Raw genomic sequence first — 13,211 nt, 5'->3', positions numbered from 1 at the left:
TTCCTTATTTCACTCATCCTATTCAATTCCTCCTTGAAATAATTCAATTTTTAAAATGTAGGATGTAGAATTCTATTTTTTTTAAATGGGGTCTTGTGAGGGACCCGCCCCTACCTTTTCCCCAGGGAACTCTTGAGGAGGGAGAAGTGAAAAATATTTAGATAGAAACATAGAGGGGAGCGAGACAGATAGAAACACAGGATAGCTCAGGAGGGCCTGGATCCTTCTCCACCAGCCCCAGGCCACTGTGCGCCAGTGTTGCAGGTGCTGGAAACGGAACCTGGTTCCTCTACAAGAGCAGCAAGTGCTCACAACTATCGAACCGTCTCTCCAGCCCCTTGTCTGTTTTATTTTATGTGGGTCTTCTTAGTGCCCAGTCCTTCCTTGGACTTAGGGACCCTGCTATTATTTAGAGAGGAGAAGCAGATAACAGTAACAGGGACAGTGATTTGACAACAAAGCTGACACTAACATGCAGTAAAAAGCAACACTGTCCTTCGTTTTCATCCCCCAGTGCGGTACAAGAAAACGAGTGTTGGGACAGTGTGAAGACAGATGGAGTGTGAGGATTCCTAAAGCTTAAGAATGTGATGAAGAATAAGTAAAAGGGGGAAATAATGAGAAAACGGAGAAAGACAAAATTTGACTGAGCAAAAAAATTAAACAAAGAAATTAAGAAGTCTATATGGGGCTGGGGATAGAGTTCAGAGGTAGAGTGCTTTCCTAGAAAGAGAGAGAAGGGGGGAGAAGGGAAGGAAGGAAAAAGGAAGGGAGGGAGGGAGAGATTGAGGGAGGGAGGAAGAGAGGGAGGGGAAAAGAAAGGATGGAAGGAAAGAAAGAAAGAAAATGAAGATTCAGAAAATAAAAGATAAGCGAGGTTAAAGTTTTCAAAACTTCTGTCACTATTTCTTCCTAACCGGAAGCTCCAGCCCTCGATTTCTATGAAGGTGAGAGAGCAGGCGCTCATATCTCAAATGAAGACGGATTAAGGGGGATGTAGCGCCTCTGTGGGGTTGCAATCAGTTGGCCCGGCCTGTCTGCCTTCCCTGCTGAGCAGGGGTCATCTCTCCTTTGGCGTTTCTCAGCCCCAGCATGGGGGGCACTCTCAGGGTAATGCCCACCCTGCCAGCTCCTGTCTTCTCTCTGCACGTGTCAGATTTTAATGCCAAAGGCTCCAAGGGGGTTGAGTTGGTGCACATACAAACAAGTCGGCACATACACATAAATAAAAATGAATCAAATAAATAAATAAATGTAAATAAATAAATCCCATCCCATACTCTGTAATCTGGAGACAGGAGTATCTCTGGGGGCTTGCTAGCTACCAGCCTTGCTCCAGGTTCAGTAAGACCTCATCTCAAATGAATAAGGCAGAGAATGACAGAGTAAGGCATCCAGTGTCCTCCACTGGCCTCTGCACTCACCCACACCATGCACACATATCACACGCATGTGCACACACACACACACACACACACACACACACAGAGGAGTGAATGCATCCCCACTGCAGTTAAACTAAAAAAAAAAAAAAAAGAATTAGCCTCTGATATTTGAACAAATTCTTCTTAAAAAGAAAAATGAAATTCAACTCTCTTTGTGTTCTCTGGACTCCTTTGTTTTCATGTCAAGGTATCTATTTCTGTGGGTCAGTGTTGTCCATTGATACTTGATTTTCTATTTTCAGCTTCCCAGTTCTGGAGACCTGTGGAGCATTCACGTAGACTTTGACACCAAACGCTTGGACCCCTGGGAACGAATCATACCCACCTTCAAGTACAGCAGGGAAGTCCCATTCTTTGAGATGCTTGTCCCTACAGCAGACACAGTGCGCTACGGCTATCTAATGGAAAAGCTGCTGGCCGTCAGGCATTCGGTGTTGTTCACGGGAACAACCGGCGTCGGCAAGGTAGGAAACACGTCGGAAAAGAAGTGCTATCAAAAGTGAGGGGACTGTGGAGTTAGGGTCCTCAGCACCGGAAATAACACACCGTTTTCCAGGGGAAATTTGTTTTTTTTTAGATTCTATCACTTTTTCAGGAAGAATTTATCTCTGCAGAATCTATATAGACTCAGGGATTTCCCCAAAGTTTATCGGTTTCTAGACGTATCCTCGGGTTGGAGTCACCGACCAGGCTTTGAGTTTAGGGGCATTTCTGTACCTCTGCAGTTCTCTCCTGTTGTCTGGAGAGAAACTGCCCAGAGCAACTGTGTTCCCCGAGGACTGTTGATAAAGGTCATTCTGTCCTGTTTCTTACTTATTTTAACTGACACAGCCATAACTCCAGTGTCATTTTAATTTGGGTGGGGAGGGGTGGAGAAGAAAATACTTAGAGGCATCCACACAAACCAGGATTCACTGTTTCCTATATTATCACTAAGAAGTGTGGGCCAGCAACACAGCTCAGCAAATAAAGCAGCTTGCTGCTAAGCTTGGCTACCTGAGTCCAATCCCCAGGACACAGGGGTTGGAAGGAGAAAACCAATTCCTCCTGTAAGTTGTCCTCTGGCCTCCACATATGTACACCATGACGCATAGGCACCCCCACATACGTGCTCACACATGCACACATGCACACATACTCACACATGCTCACACACACATACAATAAATAAAATATAAATTTTAAAAGATTTCAAAAAAGAAATGTGGGTCTACTTCAGTATCAAATTGGGCAGAAGAATTTTGGTGTAACACTAAGACTTCTTTCTGAGTTAGGTCTGATTAGAGTATTTCTTTGGTTCTGCTGACTATAACTGAAATCCATGTCCACAGTGAAAGAATTCCCAACAGTCCCATCTAGATCCAGACCTCCTCCTTTGATCCTGTTTCTCATTCACTGAGCTGGATCATGACCAGTGTGGGCTACTGAAAAAGTATTGTACCGAATATGAAATCAATCAACATATTCTTTTTTTATTCAAAGTCTGTGATCGCAAAAGGGTTGCTGAACAAAATTCAAGATTCAGCTGGCTATGTCCCCGTTTATCTGAATTTTTCTGCCCAGACTTCATCTTCAAGGACACAAGAGATCATTGAGTCAAAATTGGAAAGAAAAAGAAAAAATATTCTAGGTAAGAATCATCATTGCAGGGTTTTTTTTTTTTCACACAAATTATTCATCAGCCAATAAATCGCTTACAAAGAGAGCAAGCTGAGGAGACCAGCTTGCTTCACACCAACCCACTCTTGCGGTGAGCAGCCTAGTCCTTAAAGGTCCTACGTGTCCAGCTGAGGCCATGCCTCAGCACAAGTTCGTGGCGAGCCCACATAAGGAGAGTCTGCTAATGGTTGTTTTCCTCATCCGGGTATCTCACTGTGAATTGCGTGTTGTTGGTATGACAAAACACCAGATGAAAGCAACTTAAAGGAAGAGGAATTTGTTTTGGCTCACAGCTGGTTGGGGGGCGGGGGCGGGCAACTGATCAGAGCGGGGAAAGCATGGCGGCAGGAACGAGCAGGTGGTCACGCAGCATCTGCCATCAGGAATCAGAGAGACGAAGGCTGGCGCTCAGCTTGCTTTCTCCTTTTATTTCTTATTCTTATTTAGACTGGGATCCCAGTCCATGAGATGGTGCCCCCACATTTGGGGTTAACCTTCCCTTCTCCATTAAACACTCTCACAGACACACCCCGAAGTGTGGCCCCTAGGCGATTCCAAGTGAAGTCAAACTGAAGATTAACCCTGACAGCCCCGGTCAGCCCAGACCATCTTCAGTCTCTGACATTTCATGGCTCCCCTTCCCTCCACCCAAGGTCCTCAAATCCCAGTTGACTTCCATTTGTTCAAAACCAGCAAAGGTCTTCATATCTGGCACATGGAGTTTCTGGGTTTGGTGTTTTCAGACAAGGTTTAACATCTCCTTCTCTTTCCTTTATTTGCTACTAAGTTTTTTTAAAAAGCATAATTTTCCTGTCATCTTTAGATGTTTCAAGTCTGGGCCAATGTAAAATACCAACCCCAAGCCTAATTGAAAGTCAGCCCTTGTCTCTGCTGTAAGTCAGATTTGCAGCTCCAGGCCTGGCATGGAGGGTAGCATGGGGTGTTTTTACTAGCCCTAGAGGTCCTGATGTGCAGGGGCCGAAGATGGACTAATGTTTTGTTCCTCACTGGCATTTAGGTTGTCGCTTTGTGTGGCCCCTGCTCCTCTGGCCCTGGATTGCTATCCGTGTTCCCTGGGGGGCAGGCGTGCAGGACCGAGCTCTTGTGAGCTTTCCTAAAAGAGCAGTTCACTGGTCAGCCTTCAGCCTCCTTACTGGAGGGCTGCCTGAGGTTGATCTCAAGGTCTCAGCCTCCACTCCTTCCCATCCTCCAGCAACACAACCTCTACCTTCTAGGTGCTGGACTTCACTTAGCAGAGCCCACAGCCCTTCTGGATGGGTACCTGACAGAGCTCAGGCTCAGCGGCTTTCCACAGTGTCCATCATGCACTGACCTCCATATGCTAACAGTGGGGTTACCAACTGCCTCGCTGACTCCTCTTGGTCCCCTTTGCCTTGCTCAGCTAAACACGGGGCAGCAGATGCCAGTCTGGCTTTTTGGCATGAGCTCCATGTTTTTAATGAATTATTCCCTTAGGTCTTTTCTTCCCAGTCTAGTCTTGCTACATGGCTTCTCTGGGACAGAAGATGGAGTGGAGGCCTGAATTAGCTTCAGTTGCCTTGGAACCACCACCTATCATTAATCCCAGCCATAGGGCTGTAGCTGTTTTCTCAAGCCCTGAAGGCCAGAATGGGTGAACTCACCTGTGCTTCCTTCCTACTGTCCAGGAATTTCCATTGATGGGATTGGGATGCTTCCAAATATCAAAGCCTGTTTTCCATATGGGAATGGTGAGGTGGTGTTCATGAATGGAAACCTTTGGTATCTGTCTTAGTTAGGGTTTCCATTGCTGCGAAGAGACACTATGACCACAGCAACTCTTATAAAGGAAAACATTTAATTGGGGGCTGGCTTAAAGTTCAGAGGTTTAGCCCATTGTCATTATAATGGGAAGCATGGCAGCACCCAGGCAAAAAATGGTGCAGAAGAGGTAGCTGGGAGTTCTACATAAAGATTGGTAGGCAACAGGAAGGGACTTTCAGCCACTGGCCTGACTTGAGCATCTGAAACTTCAAAGTCTGCCCCCAGTGACATACTTCCTTCAACATATACTCCAACAAGGCCACCCCTCCTAATAGTGCCACTCCCTATGGGCCTATGGGGGCCATGTTCTTTCAAACCACCACAATATCCCTCTACTTCCTTCTGTGGAAAGGTAATCCCCTTCCTCCCCCATGCTCAGGTGTTTAGCCATCTGGTCCTCACATCTGGAAAGGTCCAGACCTCACTGGGGAGCTAACATCATCACGTGTTTCTGAGACTAAGGATAGGGAACCACATGGCAGGACAATGTGAATGCCTGTATCTCCTGGAAGAGGGTGGATGGGCAGATCCCTCATGACCCCAAATGCCCCAATGGTTCCACCACCTCTCTATTCCATCACACCATGGACCACGCCTCAACATGAATTTCTGTAAGAACAAATCATTTTCAAACGACAACAACAACAAAATGGCCTTACATTTTCTGATGACAAATTGTGATTCTTTTACAATTATTTTTTCTTTTCCCAGGAGCACCAGGAAACAAACGAGTCGTGATTTTTGTTGACGATCTGAATATGCCCCGACTGGATCGCTATGGCTCCCAGCCGCCCATTGAATTACTTCGGCAATATCAAGATTTTGGTGGATTTTATGACAGGAACAAACTCTTTTGGAAAGAAATACAGGTTAATTTTAGATTTTACAGTAATTGGTGTCTTCAAATATGGAGTGTTATTTGCCAGGGCTACTATAACAAAATACTACAGTCTGGGTAGCTTAACCTAGTTTTTCATAATTCTGAAGACTTGAAGTTCAAGATCAACGAGTCACCAAACTCCACTCCTCTAAGACTTCCCTGCTTGACCTGTAGATGTCCTCCTTCTCATGTCTTTACATGGGTTTATTAGTCTGTTTCCTGTTGCTAACCACAGGCTGGCTAAGTTATAAAGAGATTTATTGTGGTTTTGATCCAAGAGCAAGAGGCTACATGTGGTGACAGCTTTCCTGCTTCACCATTGGGATGGTGCAAGTAGTAGGTGACACTGGAGAGATATGTACAAATGTCCCCTCAATGCAGATGGGGAACCAATGGTGGACCAAAATAAAGATACCATCAAAATCCAACCTGGGAAACCAATGAGTCTATTGGGCTTACTTACAGGTGTGGATAAAGGGTTACTTACAGGAACATGGGTGACTCAAAGGCAGCTGCAGAGTTGGATATGGTGGTACACGGCTTTAATCCCAGCACTTGAGAGGCAGAGACAAGTGGATCTCTGTGAGTTTAAGGCCAGCCTGGTCTATATCATGAGTTCCAGGCCAGCCAGGGTCACAGAGTAAAACCCTGTCTCAGAAGGAAAAGCAGGGGCAGCTGCCTCACCCAAAGCTCACCCCCACCCCTAGCATGGGTGACAACTCATAATAGCTAGATCTAGAGTTTGTTGCACAACTTGCAAGCAGCTCAACATTTGAGTCTCCTCTCCTCATCAGTCGTTACTACCTATATAACCTTGGGAATCCAGGGGCCTTGTGAATCTAGTAAGTTTCTGGTATTTCCTAGAACTTGTGAGTTGTTTATGTTTAGTTGTACTGGTATGAAAAAGCTTCCTTTTGCAGCTTTTTTTTTTTTTCCGAGACAAGGTTTCTCTGTGTAGCTTTGCGCCTTTCCTGGATCTCGCTCTGTAGACCAGGCTGGCCTCGAACTCACAAAGATCCGCCTGCCTCTGCCTCCCGAGTGCTGGGATTAAAGGCGTGCGCCACCACCGCCCGGCGACCTTTTGCAGCTTCTTAAGCAGCAGGGGGAAATGCTATATATACAACAGCAAGGCATCACATGGAGAAATATGAGAAGCATGTACCTTTTTTTCTGTCCCTGCTCTCATGAGGCCACCAATAACTCTATAGTGGGAGTATCATTCTGATGACCTTATCCAATTCTAATCACTTCCTAAAGTTAGCATCTCAAAACATGGTTGGATTAAGCTTCTCCTCTCCACATGCCTCATAACAGGGATTAAAGTCCGACATGAGTTATAAAGGAGGCAAACTGTACTCAAACCACAGCAATTGGCTTCCTTCTGCGTCCCAATCTCTTACAAAGGTATCATTCATCTAGTATTTTGGGTCACCCTAAAGACATCATTTTACATTAATCACCTCGTCAAATTCCCTGTCTCCAAAGGCAATCAAATTTTTACCACAAATTAGGACTTCACATTGTTTCTGGGTAAATTCAGTCTATAAAACAAGGCTGGGTGTTTCTTACCTTTAATTCAGTTCATCCTATCTGCACTGAGTTCTTGCCAGGCTGTTTGGGGAGATGGGTGGCAAATGAAACTGTCCTTGCCTCCTAGAGAGTGGAGTGTTAGAAAGTAGGCAGACATTTGTAGTGAAAGATGATGAGCAGCAGAGACAGAATTCAGGGTTGGGACTGGGTTGAGGATGAGAGAAGCAGTTGGTTGAGAACCTAGAATATAAACACAGAACAAAGCGAGTGAACACTTTATGTTTCATAAACAGGGAGTCTGAAATACCCATGTCCTGTAAAATGTGAATCCAGAACAGCAAGAGGAACAGAACTCACACCTCAGAGGGCTGTGGGTTCATGATGAGGAATGTGGGTTTGTCCTCTTAGTGGTGGGGAGTCTTTGAAGCAAGTGTTCTAGAAAGATCTCCTTGGCTGTGGGAAAGGAATGGATTAGAGAGAAGGCAAGAATAGAGAATCTGCAGCCCCTGAGAGGAGAAAAGATGAGAATCGGAGCCCCAGTGTGATGATGACATGTACAACCAACAAGTCATCAGCAATGCTTAGGAGTCTGAGGGGGATGGGATGCTGCATTAACTGCCTGCTCTGTTTCTGTTCCGCAAAGGGTCGTGTCTGGGGTAAGCCATTTTGCTCATAGTAAAAACAAATTACACCAAGCTCTACTGTCATTTAACTCTCCCAGCATCCCTGCAAAAAAAAAAAAAAAAAAAAAAGGTGTCATTAGCTTAAAGACAAATAGACCCAGCCCAAATCCTAGAATTTCTTCTGAATGTATGGGTTATCTGTTGTAAATATTTCTCTGATCACTACTTCCTTTTCATTTCCATGGTCATTATCTGAAGCCCTCTCTCACACAGACTTCTGAAGCCAATAGTCTTTATCTCATTACAGTATCCAATGGACTAAACTAACACATTGAACTGATCTCTAGACACCCTAGGTCTCCGCCCTGATCTTCAGACAGCCAGAGTGGACTTTTAATCTCCACTGTTTGTCTTTAAAGATTTATTTTTTATTTTTAATTATGTGCCTATTTGGGGGGCGGGGGTTGTGCACATAGCCCCATGGAGTCCAGAAGAAGGTGTTTGATCCCCTGGAGCTACAAACAGTTAAGTCACTTGATGTGGGTGCTGGGAATAAAATTCTACAACCATAAACTATGGTCCCCTACAAGACAGAATGCATTCTTTTTTTTTTTCTTCTTATTTTTTTTAAAGATTTATTTATTTATTATGTATACAGCATGTATGACTGCAGGCTAGAAGAGGGCACCAGAACTCATTACAGATGGTTGTGAGCCACCATGTGGTTGCTGGGAATTGAACTCAGGACCTCTGGAAGAGCAGTCAGTGCTCTTAACCCCTGAGCCATCTCTCCAGCCCCTTTTCTTCTTATTTTTATTAAGAAATTTTTTATTCATTTTACATGCCAGCCACAGATCCCCCTCTCATCCCTCCTTCCGCCCCACCCACCCACCCAGAGCCTTCCCTCACAGTTCATCCCCTATCCCCTTCTCCGAAAAGGTAAGGCCTCCCATGGGGAGTCAGCAAAGCCTGGTACATTCACTTGAGGCAGGCTGAAGCCCCTCCCCCTGCATCAAGGTTGTACAAGGTGTCCCACCATAGGTAATGGGCTCCAAAAAGCCAGTTCATGCACCAGGGATAGATCCTGATCCTCCTGCTAGTGGCCCTTTAAACAAACCAAGCTACACAACTATCTCGCTTTTGCAGAAGGCCTAATCCAGACCCATGCAGGCTCCACAGCTGTTGGTCTAAAGTTCACGAGTTCCCACTAGCTTGGTTCGGTTGTCTCTGCAGGTTTCCCCATCATGATCCTGATGCCCTTGCTCATAGAATCCCTCTTCACTCTCCTTGACTGGACTCCTGGAGCTCGGCCTGGTGCTTGGCTGTGGATCTCTGCATCTGTTTTCCATCAGTTACTGGATGCAGGCTCTCTGATGACAGGGTAGTTGAGACCTGGTGCTAGGGAAGTTCCCAGGAATCCACAAGGGTCACAGAACACATTCGTACACCCTGAGCCATCTTGCCCAGCCCCCAGAGTGGCCTTTGCAAAACACAGCCCCGACACTGCCAACTGAGCAACTCAGTTAAACACCCAAGACCTTGGTTTTTCCATCATGAAATGAGGGTAGGAACAGTGACCTCAGCTACTCACGGGGTCGCAATGCCGGCTCCTGATAGGTCCTCAAAAGAATGTCGGTGCCAAGTCTTGATACTGGGGAGGGCAGGTCTTATCTCTTTCTCTGCACAGTGACCCAAGTGGCTTTCTCTCCACACAGGATGTAACAATTGTATCAGCGTGTGCTCCCCCAGGAGGGGGCCGCAACCCTGTGACACCCCGCTTCATCCGACACTTCAGCATGCTGTGCCTCCCTATGCCCTCGGAGCACAGTCTAAAGCAGATTTTTCAGGTGAGTGTGGATTCTAACTTGACAAGATGGGGAAAAGAAAATATATAACATGAGATCCTTGGATCTCATAGTCAACATAGTCCGCTGGGTTTCCAGGGACCCCTTCCATCCCTTTCCTAAGGAGGAAGCATGTGACCATAGGCACCCAGAGAGCAGCTGACAAGTGTCTGCATCACTGATTGCTGTAGTTGTGGTCTCACAAGGCAGACCATTTAGGAATGCAGACAGATTAAACATGACATTTATTCTTAAAAAAGGCAGGCCTCTTCCACTGCCCAGCCCTTACCTCTGCTCACACTTCAGACATGACATCCAGGCCTGGGTCTCCCCTCAAACCACAGACCACTCCAGGCAGCTCCAGTTCCGCACATCTCAGACAGACTTCATCGACTCTCCCACCACCACTATGAACTATCAGCCATCTTTCTCCCACCTGTACTAACCTCCCCAAGGGACAAATGACTCATCTTTTAAATGGGAAGCGCATTGTTCCCTTAACCTAGAAGTGCTCAGAAGTGTCCAATAAATGTGAAACATTATTTTGAAAAGAATGATGACAAAACTTGAGTCAAGGGAAGGCATGCCATCGCCAATCACCCAAGGCTGGCCTTGGAGGAGGATTCAAATTGACAGAGAGGAACAGAGATTTCTTGAGGGAACAGAGTCACAGAGACAGGAAATGGAAAGTTTGTGGTAAGTCACATATCACTTTGAATTCCACTCAGCCAACCCAAACAACCACAAATCACAAGAAAAATCCTGTTCTTGAGAGTACATTCTGAATAAGGGCTTGACACACAGATGCCTTTGTGTTGGAATTTAGTCTTCTAGTTGCGCTTAGAAAAGGTATCAGAACCAGAGTACTTGAAAGACAAGTATTTGGCTTAAAAATGTAACTCTCATTACACTTCTGGTTCTAGGCCATCTTGAATGGCTTCCTGGCTGATTTCCCACAAGCTGTAAAGCAAACTTCATCAAACATTGTGGAAGCTGCAGTTGAGATTTATAACAGGATGAGTGTCGATCTCCTGCCAACCCCAGCCAAGTCCCATTACGTCTTTAACCTGAGAGACTTATCCAAGTGTGTGCAAGGTAGTGTACTGAACCTTTGTCCTTGGTTCTGCATTTCCATTGCCTTCCACCAACTCTCTCAGAATCATGTGCACCAAGGTGTCTATGATTCAACTAGGCGCCCCTAGCACGATGCTTAATCTCAATTTTCCACATGATGAGTTCTAGAACCACCTGGGAGAGGACCTTCTTGGCATGGCTAGTTGAGGTGGGAAGACCTGTCCACTATGGGTGGCACTATTCCCTGGGCTTGAGATCCAGACTATGTAAGGAGGAGGAAGTAAGCTGAGCACACATTCTACTTCTCCACTCTCCTGTCTCTGCTACCTGACTGTGGATGTGTTGTGCACAGGTGCCCCAAGCTCCTGCTCATCTGACCTCCCTGAAAAGATGGACTATTACCTGGAACTGTGAGGGAAGCTAAACCTCTCCTTCCTCCACAGCTGCTTTTGCCAGGGTATTTTATCACAGCAGCGGGAAGGTAGCTAAGACACAGAGCATAGCTTATTCAAGTCCCCTTACCCCCCTACCTCACGCTGAACTCCAGAACTTTCTCAAATCCCCAGCATCCATCCCCCTTCTCACTTCTAGATGAAAGTGAGAAAGAGAAAGCTGAAAGTAGAAGTAATCAGACCAGAGGCACCTCATCTCCCAAATCTCCCAAACAACTTCTCTCCTGCCCTGAGCTGAACTGCCCCTGTATACTCCCTCTGCTATGAAGGTCCATCTCCACCTTCCTCAGCGAAGATTTGCTCCTTATAATCCCCACTTCACTTTTATAGAATTCTCTTCTATTAGATCAAGTTAATTCTCCTGAGGTACCATTCCTCTCCTTTTCTAGAAAGACTCCTATTATAAAAAAAAAAAAAAAAAAAAAAAAAAAAAAAGGCCTCTCCTCATGATCCCTTCAGTTCTACCTTTAACATGTGTCAGTCGAAGCGTATACCTAACCCTGGACTTAACTCGGCTTCCCACAGGCCCGATCTCAGTGTTTGGCACTGTGCCTCTCCCCGACCCCAGCAGTCCAGGGTACAAGCTCTTCTGTGTTCCCTTCTCTGTCCCTGGTTGTTGTCACTACATCTGCATCGATGGCTCCTCATCCGCTCTACCTTAAAATTGTGGCCCCTGGGTTCTGTCCTGGGTCCACTTTTTGTCCAACCTCCTCAGTCAGTTCTCTATTACAGATTTCAGCCTCCTGTCTAAGTGAGTGTCCCCCACATGCCATGCTTTTCCCAGGGTCCTCACTCAGATGCCCAATTGAACTTCTTAAACTTAGCAGATTGACAGTAGATTCTTAGCCAGATGTGTTAATGCACGCCTTTAATTCCAGCACTCAGGAGGCAGAGGCAAGCAGGTCTCTGTGGGTTCTAGGCCAGCCTGGTCTACAAAGTGTGTTCTGGGTCAACTGGAGCTATATAGTGAAACCCTGTCTCACACACACAGAAAAGTAGATTCTTGCTTCATCCCTCCACCACTGGCCATGGGTATCCCTGGCCTAGAGGGGACTACCATTAACTCCTCTGGTCACAGGCCTTGAACAACCTCCCCTTCAAAATACATCCCAAATCTAACCACTTCTTTCCATCCCAAGCTGGACTTGGGATGTTTCCTACTTTATTAAACTGTGATAAATGAGTTCACGAATGCAAATTTTTCGCTTTCTTCCTTTTCTTAAAAAAACACACAGGTATTCTCCAATGTGACCCAGGAACAATAAGAGAAGAAATGCAAATATTTCGACTGTTTTGCCACGAGTGTCAAAGGGTGTTCCATGATCGTTTGATCAATAATGAAGACAAACACTACTTCCATGTCATTTTGACAGAAATGGCCAGTAAATATCTTAATTTAGCTATTCTTTTATTCTTAAAAAACAGGAAAGTAATTTGGTTTTCATCAGGGAAATGAAATGATTTTGAGTTTTCGTCATTCATAACTAAAATTTTTGATAACTCAAATATATATATAAATATTATGAAAATTAGTTACTAGAATAAAGCAAGGTTTGGTGGTCTCAATCAGGTATGAAATCAGAAATAGAGGCAGGAAAGTAGAGAAATAGACTATTGTCTAATAAGAAGCCAGGATAACGTGTTTCCTCTCATCCAAGGAATAGACAGAGATACAGAGACTATTGATGAACCCTGTAACAGAAGGGAGAAGGGCAGGGAGAACGCAGTCGAAACGATGTGGGAGGGGACGAGAGAGTGTTGTGGGTGAACAGAAAGACAAATATCACATGTCTTCTTCTATCATGGGGAATCCAGATGTAGCTATATATATTTATAAGCAGACCCGTGTGATACAGAGTCACACATATCTGAAATGGACACAGATAGGATTAGATAGAGGG

At 45.3% G+C, this 13,211-nt stretch overlaps 1 protein-coding gene across 1 annotated transcript in view; it reads left to right on the top strand.

The window, feature by feature from the left end:
- Positions 1-13,211, top strand: part of Dnah6 (dynein axonemal heavy chain 6) — a 205,061-nt gene that overhangs the window by 102,560 nt on the left and 89,290 nt on the right. The window contains exons 38-43 of the mRNA XM_059258003.1: positions 1,688-1,909; positions 2,928-3,075; positions 5,619-5,776; positions 9,656-9,787; positions 10,708-10,879; positions 12,546-12,692. Coding sequence (XP_059113986.1) covers positions 1,688-1,909; positions 2,928-3,075; positions 5,619-5,776; positions 9,656-9,787; positions 10,708-10,879; positions 12,546-12,692 — 979 coding nt within the window. The remainder of the gene's footprint in view (positions 1-1,687; positions 1,910-2,927; positions 3,076-5,618; positions 5,777-9,655; positions 9,788-10,707; positions 10,880-12,545; positions 12,693-13,211) is intronic.

Source organism: Peromyscus eremicus, chromosome 3, assembly GCF_949786415.1.
Source record: "Peromyscus eremicus chromosome 3, PerEre_H2_v1, whole genome shotgun sequence".
Taxonomy (NCBI): Eukaryota; Metazoa; Chordata; class Mammalia; order Rodentia; family Cricetidae; genus Peromyscus; species Peromyscus eremicus.
This window is presented reverse-complemented; position numbering and strand designations above follow the sequence as displayed.